The sequence below is a fragment of the Amblyomma americanum genome, chromosome 7, assembly GCF_052857255.1.
Source record: "Amblyomma americanum isolate KBUSLIRL-KWMA chromosome 7, ASM5285725v1, whole genome shotgun sequence".
NCBI classification, from domain to species: domain Eukaryota; kingdom Metazoa; phylum Arthropoda; class Arachnida; order Ixodida; family Ixodidae; genus Amblyomma; species Amblyomma americanum.
In genome coordinates this window covers 20,474,933-20,496,353 of record NC_135503.1, presented here as the reverse complement: position 1 = coordinate 20,496,353, position 21,421 = coordinate 20,474,933, and the positions used below count along the sequence as shown (strand labels likewise).

At 47.8% G+C, this 21,421-nt stretch overlaps 1 protein-coding gene across 1 annotated transcript in view; it reads left to right on the top strand.

Annotated features, from left to right (window-relative positions):
* The window catches only part of LOC144098628 (monocarboxylate transporter 11-like), a 65,285-nt gene extending 44,078 nt beyond the window's left edge, over positions 1-21,207 (top strand). The window contains exons 3-6 of the mRNA XM_077631416.1: positions 11,551-11,884; positions 15,767-16,043; positions 17,135-17,513; positions 17,831-21,207. Coding sequence (XP_077487542.1) covers positions 11,551-11,884; positions 15,767-16,043; positions 17,135-17,513; positions 17,831-18,501 — 1,661 coding nt within the window. The 3' untranslated portion in view covers positions 18,502-21,207. The remainder of the gene's footprint in view (positions 1-11,550; positions 11,885-15,766; positions 16,044-17,134; positions 17,514-17,830) is intronic.
* Positions 21,208-21,421: the final 214 nt, after the last annotated feature.

The window sequence follows — 21,421 nt, the reverse complement described above, 5'->3', positions numbered from 1 at the left end:
GCGCTCAACGACAATACACAAGGAAACCGCATTCATTGTGTATCTCGTCGAGCGTTGGTCCTTCGCAATGAGTTGTTGGAGGCTTCTTTCGGCGTAAAAGACGCTGACATGGTGTAGTATGTCGGAACACACAACCTCCATCTTTTGTTCGAGGTGAAAGAATATCAGAGTGGGGTTCCAGAGCAGTAAAGGGCACGCATTATGTGTGGAGGGCGCTGCAGTTTTATTTATCTGCTTTCACTTAAAGCTTTATCATTACTCTACCTGAGAAATATGGCCGTGGTCAGAACTGCGTTATCAAAACATTGGTTTAGGCGAGTACTTTAATGTTGCTAGTTCTCTTTAGAACAGCGCAAAAAGGTGGACACGACGAAGAACCAGCGGAAAAAAGCCGTTAAAGAACAGCGCCCGTCCTGTCTTTATGGTTACCTCCGCCGTCTCATCATTTTCGCGCTGTTCTAAAGAGACAGGAGCATCAGAATTGCAGCTGACAGCTAGCTACAACTTACTAACTGATCAGTCACCTTCCCTTATAATATCCTGAACAATGGAAGACTTCTACCGAATGCTCCCAGAAAGTCCCTCCGGAGTGCAGCACCTTTTTACAGATCATAATTAACGTCGGCCTAGTTTAAAAGTTCCAGTCTGTGCAGAGCTACGGATTAGAGTATCGGAGGAATATGCCTGTTAGCTACTACCTGCTGACAATTTGCGTGCCTTGCACGCAATGTTCTCAGAGGCCGTTGCAAAACATTTTTTTTTTCACTGGTTCCTAGTAGAGCTATCTTACTAGTAGAACTCTCCCTCCTATTATAACTAGTGGAACTAGAACTAGCCTATAAACACCGATACAAATTTCGGGACAAACTTCTCACATCTGGTTAACCTCCCTGCGTTTCCTTCATTCTCTCTCTCTCTCGGGACAAAATTTACTCTCTGTTTCCCACTTTTTGTCTCTTCTCGCACTATGACTCATCGTAAGGGACACTGACCACTTGATGCATACAATCTCCTGTAGGGGTTTTGTTCCTATAACAGATTAATTGTTCAGATCTCCGTGAACATTTCTGATTTGTTCAAATTCTTCGCATCTCTTGGTTTCTTTGAGATCTTAAACAAGGACGACGCTTCAAACTGCTGATGCAAAACTTTCACTGAGTACCTTGTGGCAGCAATAAGAATTTTATGGCCCAGGCTTTGTGCGAATTGTTCTACACTTGCGAATTTTTTTTTACTTTGCTGGGTTTGACTGATGCAAACATCACACCTGCCCGTGACACCTAATTTCGTATGAAATAGTGCGCATGTCTGCTTCATAGCTCGATCACCTGTAAACAACCTAACAAACAAACAAGCACTGACCTCACACTTACTGACACTCTGCCTCCGTCAATGCCACCTAGCAGCAACAAAGTTCACCGGCTTGTCGCAACCTTCGTAACCCGCAGCGCATTTATGTCTCTTCTGCAACACTAATTCTTAAGCACAATATCGACACAAGTGACCACTGAACGTGCTGCTTGTGCCGATGAAACTCTGGATTGAGGCCCATCAATCACAGCCAGTGCTCTCTGATTCGCTCAGGCGGCCAATGGCTCGCGTCACTAGCTCCCATCGGGATTGCCGAGGTGCTGTCATTATTCTGCTTACGCTTGGAGACTTCTTCCGTTCGATGCCACTTTCTTTTCTACTTCTGGCGCTCTTTTTTATCTCCTTGTTCCGTTCACGGCCGTTGCCTTCCTGAGAGCTCGCCTCTCATCGCCGCGTCCTAAACGAAGCGTTGCCTGCGCGAGCCGCGGTTGTCAGCCAACCGGCGGCTGGCATTGACAGCTGTCGGCATTAATCATTCTGGCGCCTCACGTACTACCACATTGACGTTTTATTCTTTATAAGTTTACTTTAAGATGGCACTGTCATCGCTGTCTACTGTTTTTAGCGCCCGTTTGAAGGGGAGCTAGTGTGCGTGCTGTGGAACGCCACGGAGAAGGTTGTCAGGACCTGTAATGTCTGCCATGTCCCACCTACACGGGCCTGCCATAGCTCGTTGCGATATCTGATTCTGTAGCGAGGAGCAGAATTTTCTTGCCACATTTTTACTGTTAAGAAATTCGGCCAATTCGTGGCTGCCTTAACGCATGCTGCACAAAATGTAGTGTTCATGGTATGGTTTATGATTTATGAGGGTTTAACGTCCCAAAGCGACTAAGGCTGAGGGAAGCCGTAGTAAAGGGCCCCAGAAATTCCGACCACCTGGGGTTCTTTAACGTGCACTGACATCGCACAGTACACGGGCCTCTAGAATTTCGCCTTCATAGAAATTCGACGCCTGGCCGGGATAGAACCCGCGTCTTTCGGGTCAGCAGCCGAGCGCCATAACCACCGAGCCACTGCGGCGGCTGAAACTTAGTGCTCAGCTTTCTAATCTAACACCAAAAAGCTCATAAAAGATGTCATCCAGGATGTATGTGCACGAAAAAGGCTTCGAAGACAGGTATGTCCGTCTCCAGGGAGGCGAACTTAAATCCGTCACTTGCGCTGCATTTATCGCTGACCATTTCTTTTCTTTATCGCACATGGTACTCAGATGGTTTTTTTAGTGGTTACAGCCATTTCATAACGAGCTACTCAGCCTTTAGAAGGGATATTCGCAAAGGGTAGGCTGAAATGAACACAGTATTCAGCACAGGAGCGTACGATTGGGATACTCCGATCACTTGGTCCCACTCAAGCCAGTCAGGCCAAGGGATAAGTCAAGTATTGACAAGTTTTGTGTAAGAAGAACTGAAAGCGCGTCTGTAGAAAAATATAAAATAAATAAATGTGCCTATTGAGGTGCACATATAAACGTTTTATAGACGTGAATGCAGTGAAGAAACACGCTTTCCTTCTTGCACCTGCGGGCGGTCCGTAGGCACCCAATAGACAAAGAGAAATGGAATCCATACCAGAAGTCGTCTATAGATAGTCTAGAGAGTGATAGAAGAAACAAACATCCACATCGACTTATGTTTGCAAACTGCAGTGGCGCAGAAGGGAATAGATTTCGTGTCGACTTTCTTCTATAAACAGTGTGCAGGCCTGGAATAGAAAAAAAAAATAATGATGTGTCGACAGTAGCACCGTTGAGTCTAGGGAAAGAGTACAGGCTGTCTGTATAGACCTTACTTCAAAGGCAGCAGCCGGTCTCTGCTTTGGAAAGTGCAGGCCAAGGGCTTGAGTCTCGACGCTATATAGCTCTACACAAATCAGCTTGGTGACAAGCGAGCGCTTATATACGCTCAAGGGTTACGACACCCAAAGGGTCAAAAGAGTTCTAAGGCACTGGTACAAAACAATAGTGCACGCGAAAAGCTCTCCAAACCCGTTTCCACGCGTTCTTGCCAGCTCCAGACCTTCATTCTTCATCGCAACACACGTACGTGATGCTTTCTTTCCTCGGAATAGCGAGGATGGTGAAATGACGTTTCTTTTTTCTTTAATAACGCCGGCTAGTTTTTATTCGAGGAATTTGGTATGCAAACTGAGCGTGTCTAGAATAACTGAAAAGCAGCTAGAGTTACCATCACTTTTACGTATATGTATTTTCTTTGTATTATGCCTGACTGTCCCAGGAGGAAAATTACGTAATCTTGACACATATGCAGCGGCGGTAGCGTTAAATTGCGCGCTCTGCCGCATTAGTGATGAGCCCATTCACTCGGTGAAAACGAAAACGAGGTAGAACTCTAAGGACGCCACGAATTGAGGTTGCGTGCAAAATCTTCGTCGACGTACACATGCATGAGTATTTTTTAGTTCTTTGATACTCAAATCCGTAAGGATAGCGTGAGATAAATATAAAAAAGAGAAAAATACACCGGTAATTTTCTAAGCTGTATGAAAGCGACTTCCTACTTTGCTTAGGGACCACCAGAAAAAAAAAAAAGGTTCGTTCTTTTCAGGTTGTTGGTGTCAGATGACACGGGCGTATTCAACCCCTAACGACTGTTTGCAAGGAACTTCCCGAATAAACGTCATAGAGAAAACCGATTTGCTGCAGCACCTTATTCGGCGGAGGTCTATTTTTACACAGAAAGAACGGAATATCCTTAACAGCTTTTTCTGAGCGGTCGTAACAAAAGAGTAGCGACGATGTGAACTTTAAGCTTTTCATTCACATTCGTTGCTTTTGTCTAGTCCCATCCGCCATCCTGATTAAAGGCATCAGATTTTCCTTAAAGTGCGGGGTGCGTGTGCTACAGAATCCGTCCGTTACTGCCTCTTCCAAGAACAGTACTGCACTTTACGGCTTCGGATTTCAGGGCAGTGCGATAAACTTTCACCCAGTGCATGATGATGGCGTTGGAGAAACAATGTACGGCTGGCGCCATTGTAGCGAACTGCGAAAAGCTTTAGAAACGAAAAGAAAATGTTAACACAAAAATAAGTGTCGGCTAAATTCTATGCCAGCCATACCGCCTATGTTAAGAAGTACAGGCAGCTCCAATTTGGACAGGAACACGTCAGCAGCATCCAAAAAAATGTTTATTTTGTAAGTTTGAGCGATACGCTCACTTTCTTGTTTTTTTTTAAATAGAATTTTCCTCCACACAAGTAATAAATACCCTAAAGGCAATTTCGTCTTCATTACCGAAATACCGAAATTAGCTATCTTGTGCAAAGTGACTGTTCTCTTTCATATTGCACCTACCTGTACGCGACAAACGATAGAAAACGCTTAAACAGAGCCAAAGAACATGGCCAAGAGCAGGCTGGCAGGTCAATTTTAATGACAGTCTCGCCCGTGACAGTTTCCCCCTTAACTCACTACTAAAGAACCTTTGTTATCTTATCTTAATCGCAAATGTAATACTCTGGTGCATTTCAGTCTGAAGCAGTTCCGCAGACGCGTGTATGACTTCTCATTGCTCCAAACATAAAATTGTCATACAAAGTGCTCGTCCATGCAGTTGTCTCTGCCTCACTGTTCGCTACTACTAGATACGAAGTGTAACTACCCTTAACTTAATGCTTCAAGTGTCACAAGACCGCATTTTAAATGAAAATCCAGCACTGAAATCCCAGTCTAAATCAAGTGGAAGTTATGGTCTTGGGCAGAGCATGTAATGCGAAGGCAAGATAACCGCTGGTCCTTAAGGGCAACGGAGTGGATTCGTAGAGAAGGCAAGCGTAGCAGAGGGCGGCAGAAAGTTAGATGGGCGGATGGGATTAAGAAGTTTCCAGGGATACGGTTGCCGCTGCTGGCAAAGGACAGGGTTAATTGTAAAGAAATGGGAGAAGCCTTTGCCCTGCAGTGGGCGTAGTCAGGCTGACGATGATGATGATGATGATGATGATGACACTTCCTGGCCTCCTGACTATAACAATGATTTACACAGTCGTATGAAAGTTCCCCTGTTTTACATAAGTGAAGGCTGCAAAAGCGGTCTACTGATAATTGCAAGTCGGTTTAGAATAGTCAGTACGTCATCTAAGAGCACACATTTGGATCTCTTCATAGTTTTCGATTCATTTTGCCAAGAAAATTCATGATTGTTTTACTCTTATCCGTTTTTCATCCTACGGCAGCTGCAAACGTGACGCATTCGAATTTGCGAAAACACGTTTGCATTCGTATGCGCCGATATTGGGACGATTTCATGAATGTCGATGTTGGAGAGTAAAGGAATCGAGTGGAGATGAAGGAACCTATTGATCCCCTCTCCCAAAATAATTTCATTTATTGGTCCACGTGGCACTGCCAGGTTGAATAAGAGCCCCTGTACTTTGTGCTGTTTAATTTTTTGTTTTACTTCGAGGAATTAGATTTTGGGCGCTGGTGAACAATGTGACACGTAAGAATAAGTGGAGCCTGTCAAAAATGTGGCAAGTTGGCGGCACAGACATATGGAAAAAGGAAATCAAGCAGGAAAGATGGTGAATTTCAGAAACAAAATTGCAGGGGAAACGATTACTTGGCATGTCTTAATTACGTAATAAATTCTTCACTCTTACAGGGTCTCAGGGAGCTGCACAGTGAAGTCGTGGCTGCCATATGGTTTACCTAGCGCGCTGATTCGATGGAGAGGTCGGACGCTTGAGGACTCTTCAGAAGAAGCAGACTTTTTGCTCAGACATTTACAAAAACATGCGGTAGCAGAGACTTGCGCCCGTGCAAATACCCAACGTCGTGAGCTGACATCTCCTATCACTGTCGCCAGTAGCCCGGAGACTTTGCACGTTCGTTCACTCGAGCGCGGGATACCCGTCCACTGCCTTTACAACGTCCAGAACTTTTTACCGCAGATTAAACATCAAAGATCAGAGAGAAATCGTTGCCGCGTTGAAGCCCCGAGAAGTAAGAACAAAAAATCGAAAAGGACAACTAATTACCTTATTTGTTGTCAATGCGATAGCATTAGCAGCTGTTGATGCCTATACCGGAAGTGACGTCCATTCCGGTCTAATGACGTCACTTCCCTGCGGGCAATCAGCGAATTTCATGACCTACTCCGCGTTCTGATCACATGGGGCTTCTAATGTGATCGCATTAAAAAAGACGCGGTAGTTGTGCCGGCGAGCTGGTGTGTCTTCACATTCGGGGCTGAAAGTGTCTAGCTACTGGTGCCGCTGCTAATCAATAACCCTGATCAGTCTTCAATAAAGGGTTAGCACTGACAGACATTCAACGCTCCGTAAAAAAGCACTTTGAGCTCGGCGACCGGAGAATATAATCCTGGCTTCACCCAGCGACGCCAGCTGGCGTTGGCGAAACACCTGCCGAACAGCATGCAAGTTTACGTGCACCTATAGGGGAAACTGAAGGATGGGCATTAACGCACAAAAAAGGAGTGCTCTGGGCATATATGGAAGTACGTATAGTGTATGACAATGTGATCCTCCCACAATATTGCTGTTGGCGTTCTCGTCTGTTGAGCCCCATGTACTGTATTGAAGCCAACACCTTTTCTCGCTTTTCATCCCGCTGTTTTTCTCCATGTTTTGCCGAGCTCACCTGGAAATTGCAGTACTTGATGCTCGTCTTCTTTCTGCAGGCAGCGCCTTGATCACTTCTTATTTTTTCGAGGCCCCTGAGGACACCGGAAGAAGGGTCGTGGTCGACCCAACGAATGCTTGGCATTCAGAAAACAAAGAAAAAATAAAAATAACAGGCCAGACACGTTTTGTGCTTCAGTTCAAGAACTGAACTAAAAGGAAAAACGCCCCCAAACAATTCCGCCTCCCATTCCTCTTTCGAGCCGTAGGCGCTTCGTAAGAGCCGCAACCGTTGACATCACCTCCTGCAGCGAACGTCGTCGGCGAAAGCGCCGACGCCGAAAGCGCGCTACGGAAATAGCCGCTGAAGGACGCATTCCTTTGACAGGAGGGCTTTCTCTCCAAGAGGCGAAGTGCTCAGCCCGGCGCTCGCATACTTCGCGCTTCGGCTTCTTGCCTAGAGCAAAGCCGCTTAGTGGAAGCTGGCAAGACTGACGCCCTCGTCTAAAGGTATCTGAGCAGAAGAGAGCTTCACTTTTGCCAAGTGCGCCGCGAATCACGTACGTGCAATATGGATGTGTGCTTTCCTCTTGTATAGGCACGGTGTTTGCTTAGACAGGTCGTTTTTGTCGGTAGTTACCAAGACTTAAGGCGCTAAGCCTTCTCAAGAAGTGGGCATTACAAGGTGAACGGTCTTTGTCTAGGCAAGTAACTCGCCCACTTTTCAGAATCGAGTAAATAGAATAACGCCCAGCAAAGTATTCAATGGCGATGAGGAAGCCTTTAAGCCGATTTCTGTTCATCGTACATATTGACATGCAGCATATGGGGGAGTATAGCCTCTGAGTTTGCAAATCCAGGATAACACTGAGTAGTGAGTTTATCATACATTTCAGGTTTTGTGTGAGTAACTAACGTTTCTTTCTTTCGGTCATGGAACTGGGGTCAACAGAATTTACCGTACAATAAATATATCTCCTTACATGGTGCACGAACGAAACCGTAAAGAGCAAATCTAACTGTAGAAACGACAGGCAGTGCTGTGTAGTATTCCATTCCGTTCGCTGTTTAAGTGTTAGCCGTGTCATTTTCTTCAGAATAAAATGAAACACTTCGGTGACCATTTTTGAATTAACGATTCTGCGCTGTGAAAGCGACACCCAGCGCTCCGCGTCGATGAGTACTGATTTTTTTGGGGCTGTTGAAGTAGTTGACTCTCTCCTCCAGATCGGCTGCAGTAATCACGGCGTAAAGCACCTTTTCCTATCAGCAGGCCGACGGAGATTTCACCGCTTTTATTCTGAAATATAATCATAATCTCGGTGGTTTCGTCATCCTACTTATTTCCACTACGATATAGTAAAATATTTGCACATTAGAAACTGAAATATTAAGATCGGGGATGGAGGAGAAATGAAATCTGCAGCAGAAATTGCTGTAGAGGAAATTCCTCGCCAAATTTTTTTTTACTAACTAAAAAAAACGCCTCGCCTTAGTTTTTTGTTTTACTAACCAAAATGAACATCGTAAAAAAGGGAAATTTTTCCTGTCTAACTTAGGCTTTATCGCACGGGGTAACTGCTTCGAACAAAACAAAGTGTTAAGGCAGCATTTACAAGTTTTCTTCCTGTTTTTTTCTCCTGCGGCACAGGTTTGAAAAACGATCTTCGCGTGAGCGAGAATTCTTTTCGTTCTCGTAAATGATCCGTGAACCCTTTCTTACCGCAAGCGTAGAGATAACCCGGCCACAGAAATGACAAGGCTGGGAAAAGTTAAAGGAGAAAGTCATGAAGACTTTAAACGACTTTGTGGCTGAGGCATTGCATTGCTCTTTTCTCTTTTCGTCGGACACAAGTTTGGCTCTGCGGTGTACGCGCGAGTTCAAAGCTCTTCTATTTTCACTTTTCTGAAAGTCGCGTGGAATACTGTGACAAAAAAGAATTGACAGCAATGCAATTCCTTTTATTGCACAGACGACCTGGTTTGTGGTACAGTGACAGAAACTATACTAGCCGAGTTATCACGCCACATAAAAAGGAAAATTACATTCAAGGAATGATATCTTGCTTTCTGAGTGGGTCAGGCGTAACTAGACTGATGCCGACGGCTGGAAGGTTTTCATTATGTTCTTCTTAATGGTCTGTTAACCATCACGCATGAAAGAGCACCCGCGGCTGCGCCTGCATAACTAAGATGTAGATCTTCATTGTTTGCTTAAGTCAATCAGCCGTCCTTTCTGCTTACTTTTTCTTCGAAGGCGGTGGTTCCGTGGAGGAATGGTTTACGATTGCCACGAAACATTTGGCGCACGACTATCAATCGTACCACACAGATGACGTTCTTCTCTAGGTTCATTTCGCAAGGCCTATTTTCGTATCTGCGTACATTGGCAACATGCACAGAAGAACCATGGAGGGTACACTTAAGCTCCGCCTTAAGGGTGTGTGACGCGACAGCGTTTATGAAATAATGCCCATATATGCGGAATTGGTCACTCTCTACTGTACAATCATAGATCCCTGGCAGTCCTCATACCATTGCTGTCGCAGTGGTGCAGCGGTTAAACGATGCGTCACTGCCCTGCGATGGCAGGTGCTGCCACCGGTGAGGTTTGTGGGACCCAGGTTGCTCACAGTCCGGTGGGCAGGTTGTGATGACGTCACAAGGCAACATGACCGAGGTGGCTCAACCTCCCCGGTCTATTTTTCCCTCACAACGCCATCGTCGACGACGATGACACCGGATATTTGTAAAGAATGGTAGCGCTAACGCTATCGCGTTTAAAAAAAATTAGCAACAATTAACGGATTATATCTTCAGCCTGCTTGAAGTGTGCCTGTACAGCGCATGTTCAACGCACATCACTCAGAATTGAATCATGTCGGCGCTGAGTCGTATATTGCTACGCTATCGGAGAGCAGTAGTTATCGGATTCCTCTTAAGGGGGTCTTTGTGCAGCGTATACTTAGGTTCATGAGGAATTCCGCGATGAACAGTGCCGAAAGAGACTTCCATGTTAATGGGTTGTGTTGCGAAATAAACGGCATCTGAGTAAAGAAAGCAAAACATTCTCATGCTGGCCATTAGCAAAGTAAGTTTGATTCAAATAATAACAGCGTTAAATGCAAAATGAGCGCGGGGACAGGAGACGAAGAAGGAAGGAGAAGCACTGTATTCAAAGGTGCATCAGCCACCTCAACTTTCCATTTTACTGCATTTTTAACGCAAGCGTGCGCCATGAGCTCGCTAAATATAATTCGTGAAAATCTGTTAAACAGTTATAATAGAATCGTGAGTGGAATACCACGGTCTAGCTGTTCAGCAACGTTTTTATCACAACCAACGTCGCGCTTTTTGTGCAGCTTGCCCAATACAAAGAAGCAATCCGTACGGTGCCCACTTGTCTATTTAAACAAGCGTATATATGGAAATTAATACGCAACCTTGTATAGTGCTTTTCGCTTCTCTCTAACAAAGACTGCTATCAGTCAGCAAAGCTGACCTGTTACTACCTTTAGTCGTTCCGAATACATATGTTCATCATGCAACTTGCAGCAATTTTCGTGGTGCGCACCATGGTTTTTAAACCTTTCCAGGCCGCTTCGAGCGCCGGCGAAACAGTTGCCGAAAAGTAAGGTGTGGCTCTTGCTGTACTTCCTGAAAGCTAAAAGCCTTACGCTGGTTCACTCCCACCTTCCTCCCTTCCGTTTCGGCGGAGTTGTACCTCCGGACTAGGACTGAACGGGGTGGGCGCTGGAGGCCGCCAAGAAGCATCGACTTCAACCCACCTAGCGCCGTCGAATGGGCCTACGCGCCTGTCTAAGCCTTATCCCTCACCCCCACCCTCTTTGTTATATGACAAAGAGGGTGGGGGTGAGCGGACAGCCGAACCGCTCTTACAGCGTGGTTCGGGTGTCCGCCGAGATATGTGAGACAATTACTGCGCCATTTCCATTCCTCAAAAACCAAAAAAAAAACCAATCGAACTTTGGTTAGCCTCTGTGCATTCCTCGAACACACGGGCTTGACGTCCCGTCTGTTCTCCGTCAGTGACCGAACGCTCCGCGAGTTCTACCTTGAACGATTAATAACTGGACGCCCCACTCCAGTTGTAACCAACACAGTGATGTGAGCGTATGTGATTTAATTCCTCTAAAATGAACTAATCACGCGCACAACCTGGACACATTTCTTATTGTGTAAATAGTTTGTACATATTACTTCTCCCCCTATCCTCTCTTCCTGTCCCCTCACCTCTTTCATTTCATTTCTCCATTCTGCCTGCTGTCCTTTATTTCCGCTGCCCCAGCTCAGGTGCTTCAGTATCGATGGCAGATGCCGGGGATAGCAAAAATCTTTTCTTTCCTTTTTGCTGTTATTTTTAATAAAACCACTACCACCAATATCTGCTCCTTGTCAGCGTCCAGAGAGTTCCTCTAAAATGTCTCGTTCTCAAGAAACCTCGCCTCGCGTGCGTTTAATCGTTCAATGCGAGAGATATTTACTGGCTATTTGCTCGAATGTGAGAATTAATGCTTCCATCGACCAAGTGCCACTGTTTCCTCCTCACTGCAGCGTGGCTGGGATCTCTTTCGCTGGCCTCTTCTCTCTTCGTGTCCCCCGTGGTGGTGGCCTGGTGCCGGCGGAAAAGCACGCGCCTCACGGCCGTGCTGGGCGGCCTGGTTGCTGCTCTGGGCTGCCTCTTCTCGTCGTTCGCCTCGCAGCTGCACCAGGGACTGTTCAGCCAGGGTCTGGTGCTGGGCCTGGGCCTGGGCATGGCTCGGGACGCTGGAGGACTGGTGCTGGGACAGTACTTCAAGCGGAGACGTCACTGCGCCGAGGTGGTCGCCTGCGCGGGCTCTGGACTGGGCACTGCAGCCATGGCGGCCTTCCTGCATTCAACGCTTGGGTGAGCTGCTGCTGTTTTGACACACTGGAATTAACACGTCTTCATTTCATTTCATTTAAAGGCCCGAAGGCAATACATAAGGAAAGGCTTACAAATTGTTTTGTGTATATGCACTCATGATGAAAACATAGGCACAATGAACTTAACACTGGAACTAATAATAATGATAATAATTGGTTTTTGGGGAAAGGAAATTGCGCAGTATGTCTCGTATATCGTTGGACACCTGAACCGCGCCGTAAGGGAAGGGATAAAGGAGGGAGTGAAAGAAGAAAGGAAGAGAGAGGTGCCGTAGTGGAGGGCTCCGGAATAATTTCGACCACCTGGGGATCTTTAACGTGCACTGACATCGCACAGCACACGGGCGCCTTAGCGTTTTTCCTCCATAAAAACGCAGCCGCCGCGGTCGGGTTCGAACCCGGGAACTCCGGATCAGTAGTCGAGCGCCCTAACCACTGAGCCACCGCGGCGGGTACACTGGAACTGTAAACACTAAAAAAAAAACACTAAAAAAGGAGGATCAATCGGTTACAAAAAGGGTAAGCAAAAAAAAAGCACAACAGGCGCCTAACTGTAATAAATAAGAAATTTATTATCGGAAATGACTTCATGATCTTATTCGCCTTCAAATTATTCATTTGTCTTCTGATATTCGGCAACGCTGGTATTATTTACCGCAGAAGCCGTTTTTATACAGCGAAATCCATGCCTTTAAAAAATAGGGTTTTAAAGTATTTAAGCCGAGTAGACGCGCGGAAGCATGTGTTTAGCCTGATTGGCTCATTCTTTCGCTTTTCCGGGCAGTCTCGGCGCGCCTAGCGATGATATTAGTTCGATAATAGTATTAGCTGACGACGAAGATGTTCAATGCACAGCGCGAGAGTGTGTTGCAGTTTAACACGAGGCGTGATCGGCCGGGGCGATATCATAGTGTTCTCGTGCAGTGGCCAGCTAAGCTGGTGTGTTCGCACCGCCACGAGTTCGAGACCCTGTCGTGGTAATATTTAATTATTTCATTTATTTATTTATAGTTTGGCCATGGTCACCTTCAAGCTCAAGCTTCGCACAAACGCGGTTAGCCGGCTAGATCTTGTGAAGCAGTACTTTCGGGCCAAAATAAGCGGCGGGCTTCCCTGCAACATCTAGTTGACGGCTAAATATACACGTAAAAAATCTCCGTTATTAAAGGTTGTTGAAAGTCAGTGCCATATGTGCCCACTCTGTATCTTCACTCATTTCATTTGGGCAGGTTTAATTGGAGAGACATGCAAGAGGCATTTGCCCTGCAGTGGGTCGCGGTAGTCAGGCTGTTGATGAAGATGACGATGACGACGATGATGATCATGATGTCATTTGAAGCTGTTTTGCTATCTACATCCGCTTTCCAGTCCTACCGTCTCATTCACTCCATCTCAATCCGCTCCGTTCCTGGGCCAATCCCGGCTGAAGGCGACACCGGCAGCGGCCGGGAAAGTGTCACATCAGTCGCCGCCTCCTAACATCCCCGTGTCCGTGGGCACGTCCGGTCGTTGTTTGGGCTGCAGAGCGTGACGAAGGGTGCAGCACCAGTGGAAGCCGCGCCTTGTTAACGCTGCGGCCGTGCTACGCACTACTGAAAAAAAAAAGGAAGCTGCCGCGATTACAGAAATTCCCTCTGCTGCGGCCTCCGTATCAGATCCATTTCAGCGGCACGTTCTTGGCTTGGGCGTCGGCCGGACGTCGCGGACTCGCTAATGGAATCGTCGCTTCCCGCGCGCTTTAAAAATGACCGGCCCGTTTGGTTTCCGAGAGGGAGAACCCCTTATCTAGTCCTCGTGTTGAATCCTCTTGGGCTTCGCGTACAGCTTTGTTGAAATGAAAAGGCAGGACGGGGCCTAAACTGCGTTCGGATGGGGACTGTGAAAGGAGTCCAAGGGAGCGGTGGCACACAGCAGCGAAAAAAAGGATTTTTCTCATTTTTCTTAGGTGTCTTTTTTTTTTTTTGAAGGCGGAGGTTGCTGAAAGAGCACAACTGTGGCAGCCATTAAACGTACCTCACAGAGCTCGTTAGGCGCGTTCGCCCTACATTGTCAGGAAGCATCTTCATTTGGCCAAAAAGTTCTTCCTGCACACGTGCGTATACGATTAGAAGGTTACCGCTAAGCGCATCACTATTTGGGTCACACGTGGCACAAAAGTTTTGTTCCTTTTTGTATTTGTTCCTTTGTTTCATTCTTTTTTTCCACGCGACTATGCCATCTGACCTTTTGTGAGCAAGAAAGCTCTGCGCTGCTGGGTATGGTTGTCCCTCTTGCTTAACAACGCGCTTCAAGCGGTAATTCATGCACCGATTTCTTTAATTTCAATTCAGTACTGGTGATTTTATGGGAATAACGTACACTGATCTCGCGTGAATAATTCGTTTAGCCTCAACAGTGAGAGGCTGGCCGCTCAAAATTAACACCGCTGGATTACCTTTCGCTTTACTTTTCCACCTTTCATCATACTTACCCCCCCCCCCCCCCCAATCGAAGTCTGCCTACATTACTAACACTTCTGATTCTATATTTTTACAGTGAGAAGTGTATTGCGGCGGCGGCGTTTCGATGGAGGCGAAACGGAAAAGGCGCCCGTGCGCTGTGCGTTATCAGTGCACGTTAAAGATCCCCACGTGACCGCAATTATTCCGGAGCCCTCGACTATGACAGCCCTTTCTCTCTTTCTTCTTTTACTCGCACCTTCCTCCCTCCCCTCATGGCGCGGTTGAAGTGTCCACCAAGAAGTGAGACAGTTGCTGGCCATTTCTTTTCCGTCGCTTCCATCGAAACCCGGCCGTTTGTGGAAGAGTTATACTAAGTGATTACTAGGAAAAGCGTGGTAGAAATCTTACAGTGGTGGATAACTGGACCACACTGTTAAGTAACGGATTAATGGAGGTTGAAATGGCATAGACAAAAAAAAAATGCCACGTTTAAGCCTGCTTCGCTTTCGCTTCGCGACATACGCGGCATGCAGCAAAAGGGTGGTCGATTTTTGTCTGCTAACTCCTTTGGTGGTCTGAGAAAGTATAAAAGAAACAACATAGCCTTATATAATACAAGTGAATCTATTAGCAGTAGGTCGAAATGTATTTCTGTGCCTGTTGCACCCAACTTTTCGCGTGCTTCGGAGGTCGTGGGTTCGGGTCCCAGTGGTGGTGTGTAGTTGTTTTTTCTTCTGCTTTCGTATTAATTATCTTTAAGCGATAATATAGTTACAGTATTAATTCAGCATTTCTACACACCACAGGTAAAGAAAAATAGAAACATTTCCTTGTGCTCCTTGGTTAATAATAATAATAATAATTGGTTTTTGGAGAAAGGAAATGGCGCAGTATCTGTCTCACATATCGGCGGACACCTGAACCGCGCCGTAAGGGAAGGGATAAGGGAGGGAGTGAAAGAAGAAAGAGGTGCCGTAGTGGAGGGCTCCGGAATAATTTCGACCACCTGGGGATCTTTAACGTGCACTGACATCGCACAGCACACGGGCGCCTTAGCGTTTCACCTCCATCGAAACGCAGCCGCCGCGGTCGGGTTCGAACCCGGGAACTCTGGATCAGTAGCCGAGCGCCGTAACCACTGAGCCACCGCGACGAGTTGCTCCTTGGTTCGTATACACTCTTCCATCACGAGTGGTGAATGTCCAACAGCAGCAACGGTTACCATCTGCCTTGACCGTCCATCGCTCTCTATGGTCATTATCGCAGCGCTGCTGCTCGTGTGTTAGACCACACGCCATGCTGATATTCGAGATTTTTCTTTCTTTTTTTGGTACTGAGCGCATGAATTCACATAAACAGGTAGAACCACTTTGGCTTACAACCTGTTTCCTTGTTCTCTCCCGCGTGTCTGGGCATCGCAGTTCTCTAGGTTGGCGCCACGGCCTCCAGGCAGCCACGGGCCTCGTGTCCCTCAACTTCTTGCTGGGCGCCTTCTACCGGTCGGCGTCGCTGTACCACCCGCAGCGGCGCGCCATCGTGCACCTGAAGAACCAGCGGCGCAAGATCAAGGAGAAACAGCCTCGCACCGAGAAGCCGCCTTTCTTCGACTTCGCCGCACTCCGCACCCGTACGCTCAGGGTGGTCATGGTTGCTGCAGCCCTGGCCGCAGCGGGACTGTACACGCCATTCTTCTGCCTCGTACGTTGTGTTCAGTCTGTGTAACAATGAGCCTGAGATGTACATTAGCTGAGCGGGTGGCGGTATGCGCTGCGTCCTCCTTCACTCAGGACGATTACTCTCCGCCTGCCTTCCCTATATTCCTTAGTGACCTGACACTATGTCCCCTAGTTTTAGAGCGTATCATCTGTTGTTGTTGGTTTTCATGAATTACATGGCCCAAGGGTATCTGCGGCCAAAGAGCGCCATGGCACAAGGTTTTTTTCTTATACTCGAGGTAGGGTCAAAGACCCATTTCTCAAGCATTTAACCCTAAATAAGCCGAGCACCAGGCAGGGGAACGCTCGTACCCATTGTGTCACCGGTGGGTACCCGGCGGCACTGGGGATCGAACCTCGCACCTCTCGCACGCAAGGCGGATGTTCAAACGAGTTGGCCACCGCCGCGGTATTCGCGTATATATCTTCTGCACTGCCCAGATGCTGGAAGGAAACGTTCATAGCGGCTGTGGTTTCCTGCCGACTTTTGAAAAGATTTGATACAAACCAGATCACGTATGTAATTATATCCCTGCATGCTATCCTGCTTCCGTGAATTCGTGGCTAATCGCAGAAAGAACAAGGTTATGCGGGACACCAGGCCGATCCCTGTTTGGATGATTCCCAGCATTGAGACTGCCTGGCCAGACAATGCAGCGTTCGATTAAGTCTTCATGCATGTCTTCTGTTCGTTGTTTATCTAAACAGGGACTTAACAATGCTTTCGGGGATACAATTTGCGGTAGGGTATTCCCATCTTTGGGCATCGTCTCCGGAGTCTGGATCCTACATCCCGCGATAGTATACGCCATTTCCGTATATTTGCTGGTCCGCCCATGACCCCCCCCCCCCCCTTCTTTACCCGTTGCTGTTGGTAAAAAAGAAGAGCGCTACGCAATAGTAGGATACACAGACGAAATAAGTTAAGTGCCCGTCCTTTTCGTCGCTGTATGTTTTGCGTCTTTTGTCATGTGCCAGGCTCCTCTCTTGTACCTAGATTAAACACCCCAGCTGACCCGATAGTTTGCTTTGCTGAAGTTTCTTGCCCCATGTCTCGACTTCCCCGTTGTCCAGGTTCCCCTGAGTGCGGCCGAGGGCGTCCAGGGCGCCTGGGTGCTGCAGGCCCTGCTGGGCGTGGCGTCGGCCGGGGGCGCCGGCGTGGCCGGCCTGCTGCTGGTGCGGCGGCGCTCGGCGCAGTGCGTGCTCAGCCGGCGCTGCCTGTGCCAGCTGTCGCTGCTGGGCGCCGGCCTGGCCATGACGGCGCTCGGCGCCCTGAGCGGGTTCGCCGGCTACGCTCTCTTCGCCGCCGTGTACGGGGCCAGCGCCGGAGGGGTCGCGTACGCACTGCGCATGCTCGTCTTCGAGCGGCTGCGGGCCAGGCACTTCGGCCGCGCCTGGGGCTTCGTCCAGTGGGTGCAGTGCCTGCCCGTCCTGGTCGGAGTGCCCGTCACAGGTACCGGTGATTTCTTACGACGAAGTTGTAAAGCAGGGCTGGTTGATATTGCAACACGGTTGCATGCATTGAATATCTTTGACGCAGAACAAGAGGAAGCTAGCAGCCTATGTATGTACAGTCTTCTGTCTATAGTCTTCTGTGCAGTTAACAGTGAAGCTTTGAGATGATTGACAGACCCAAACACAACAACCAGCGCGAAAAAAGAACAACAAAACAGGTGGCACATGCATCCACAGCACAGGCACATTTGTATACTTCCTGTGTCCTCGTTTTTTTTTTTTTCGCGCGAGTTGAGAGACTTTCACGCTGTGCAGGTTACATCAGCAAATCGCGGGAGGACCCCAAGGCTGGCTTTTACTTCTCGGCGGCATGCACATTCGCCGGAGCCACCAGCCTCTTCTTCCTGCCGGAGGCCAGGGTCGAGTCGCTGCTCTGCCACCATGTCCCGCAACAGCAGCAGCACCACCGGCAGAACAGCAACCACTCGCAGGACACCACGTGCGGCGACCACCAGTGCACGCGGCAGACTCGGCACCCGAGCGCCGGCGACAGCCCCAACAAGGGCTCCTTCGAACAACCTAGTCCCGCGGACGGCGAAGTGGTAGTGGTCCACACGCCCTGTACCTGTCGCAGGTCTATGCTGTGTTATCAGCGGACCATGTCCTGGGCCACCTCGGTGGACTATCTCGACCAGCCTGGACTGGGGACGCTGACGCTGGACGCAGAGTGCGTCGACGAGGAACTGGGTGAGGCAGTGCCGCGGCCTCAGGTGTCGGAGTGTGTCGCGGAGGAGAGACTTGTTGGGGAGGTCGGTGCGTGTGCCATGTGCGGTGCCGTGGCGGCTGGACCGCTGTGCGAGTGCGCGCCTTCCAGAGACCGGACAGTCGTGTCGCCCAAGAAGATGCACGCTGCACGGTGCATCCACGAGCCGCTGCTATTCCGCTCGACGATGGCGCCCATTGAGGAAGTGACGAGCACTGTGTGAAACATTTCAACTTTCCTTCGTGGTGCGACCTAACAGACACCACACTTGTAGAGGCGACGCTTCCGCTAAACTTGTCAGACATCGGTGGAAGGTGCTCACACATTTGGAGTACACTTTTCGATGCCTCATTCCTGTGACCGGAAGAGCCGCTTGGGGTGTCAGTGGTGGCTTCATTCAAAGTCTTTGAGATCAGTGAGGCCTTTTGCTACAACGCGCGCCACATGTTTGTATGCTGCAGACTCTTTTGTACTGCATAAAGGGACATGAGAAGTACTAATAGGATGACATTCAGCCTGTCGTCGAGTTGTGTTGCCACTGTTGTGTAGAACATATTGTCCTCCAGTTTAGACTTACAACCAGAACAATGCGAATAAACAAAGAAGGCTGGTTCGTGTTCTACCGCCTAGAACATGCAATAGTGTGCTCCGGGCGAAGGATGCTAGAACGATTCCAGTCTGAAGCAGCCAATTTCTGAAGAACTCAAGTTTATGCTTAACGTCCCGGACGCGATTAAACAAGCGCTGCTCAGAATAGTGTGTGCTGGCTTTACTTAAAGTGTGGCTTATTACATCCCAGAACTGCGCCCGTGATGCTCCATCATGTGCCATACTGGAAGTTCTGTCTTTCTTCAAATCATCGTTTCAAGGTTGTTTCAAGAAAATGGGTTAATTTTATCAAGTGAGGCTAAGCAGTTGCCTCAGCCAGCAGCACCCATGTATTAACTGTGCAACAAGAACTCCATATGGTGGCTGGTTCTCACGTTGCTTACCAAGGAACACGACAGCGATCTTTGATATGTTTTGTTCACGCTGCCGGTTGTGGTGCAGTAATTTTTTTTTGCCCGAGGAGTGATGGAATCGCCTTCACTTTGGCGAGGAAGTTACTAAGAGTATAATTTATTGTAAATTATATCCCTCAGATAGGGTCGTCTTGGGAGGGTTCGCCAGGACCGCTTCTTAAGAGGGCACTTGTAGTACCAGGTAAGGGATATATGTGGAAGGTTAATACCAGCAGAACCTAACTTGTGATAGGCCACCATGTACCGGAAGCGGCGACATCACGCAAGATTTCATATAGTAACCACCGAGCTTATAAAAGCGTTAATTAAGGCATGTTTTGAATGGTGTATAAACAAATAATTAAAGGTCCACGGTAGAGAGAGGTTGGTCAGATGGTTCTTTATAATCACAAAGTGAAAAAGGGAAGAGAAAGCCTCAGGGTGCTTGCCAACGTTTCGACAAATGGACTTGTCTTCGTCTGGGGAAAGCATTCATCATCGGCGGTGTTTAAACAGGGTCATCCCCCCGAGGCGGAAGGCCCGGTGAGGGGGAGGAGGGTGTGAAGTGGGAATGGCGTTAGGATGCGCAGGGTTGCTAAAGTTGATTAACCGGTTGACCTGAAAAACTGTGAAAAATTAAAAAAAACAGCTCAGCGGAATATACTAAAAAAAGAGCTGAGAAGCAATTGAATGTTGAGATTTAGAAAAAAAAACGAAGCTACATTCACAATCAATCCAAGAACGAAGCGGCAATTCATTATTCATCCATGACGCTGGTTTTGACAGCATGCCACTTAAACTACGAAATAAAGAGTGGTGCAAAATTACGCTTTCGAGAAAAGTGCGCTATTACATTTCTGTGGAACAAATGCGGTGGTGTAACGAGGTTATTTTACTTGCTTGGAGGGAATGCAAAACTAGAGGAAAATCAGGTTCAGTATGGAGTGCCGATGAAGGGGTGTTCCTAATTCCGAATGCGTTCAGACCATGTGAACCTAGCTGGCTTTTCCCTTGGTGCTGTGGTACCTCCGGCAAATTATTAGTAGCCTCTTTATATACGTTAGAACATACTTTAATTCGAAACACTGTGCAGACGACCGGCTCACACAACCCGTGTCGGCGAGAAATGGAAGTTGTGTGGCGTGTATAAAGTTTTATGACACCCTCCTCTTCTCAGCCATTTGTCCGCTGCCCAATCCACCCTAATCTAGCTTTTCCTTTTCAGACTAGGCACACTGTAACAATAATTTCCTGCCAGTGTGTTAAAATAGGGGCGCAGAAAACATTTTTATTTGACAAGTAGCAGCTGGTGACGCAAGAAAACAGGAATTCGAAAGAGGCACTACGTTTATTGGAACGGCTGCATTAATATTGTTGTGGAATTTAAGTGCATCTGTTGTTCTGATTTTTGTACTGTTACCCGAATGCGCATGGTTAATGGGTTTTGCATGCCTCAGATATCCAAATTTCCTTCAAGAATACCGCTTTGGCAGAGTCTTGAGCGCGTCGAGTTAATAAAATTGTATGTGCTGCCATCAACTGCTGATTGCGAAAGTCACAGAAACAGACCGACAGTGCCAAGAGCAACGCCGTTAAAAGCCTTGCGTCTTGCCACTGTGTTTGATTTATATACTATGTTCGGTTTGTGTGTTTATTTCTCAGATGCTTGTGTTTCACGCATGCAGAACACTGCCGAGACATTTCCTGTCTACCTGCATGAGGAGAAGTCGACTCGGGAAGGGGGTATTTATTTTTGCCTGACAATATTAGAGCGCTGGTATGCTGAGACATGTGTACAGTATTTCGTCATTCGTGTCTAATCCGTGGCCGCTTGGCCCACACAGGCTTTGTACTTGTCGTTGTGTGATGACTATCTGAGCTGTCACGCCCACCACCAAGTTTTGTCAATAAAGACGATCAGAACTGTGCTGGTCGAATTTCGTCAACTCGAATTACAGAACGAAGAACATGCTGACGGAATTGTTCCAATCTGAGTGGGGCTCGAATGTGGTGTAGGACAGGTTTATTCGGAAATTTATGGCCAGGGGTTTTGTCACGCAGTGGCCGTAACTGGGCTAATGAGTGTTATGAAGTGTGGTAGATGACTGGCGGGCTCCCTGTGCTGTGGCAGCTGTAAGCTGC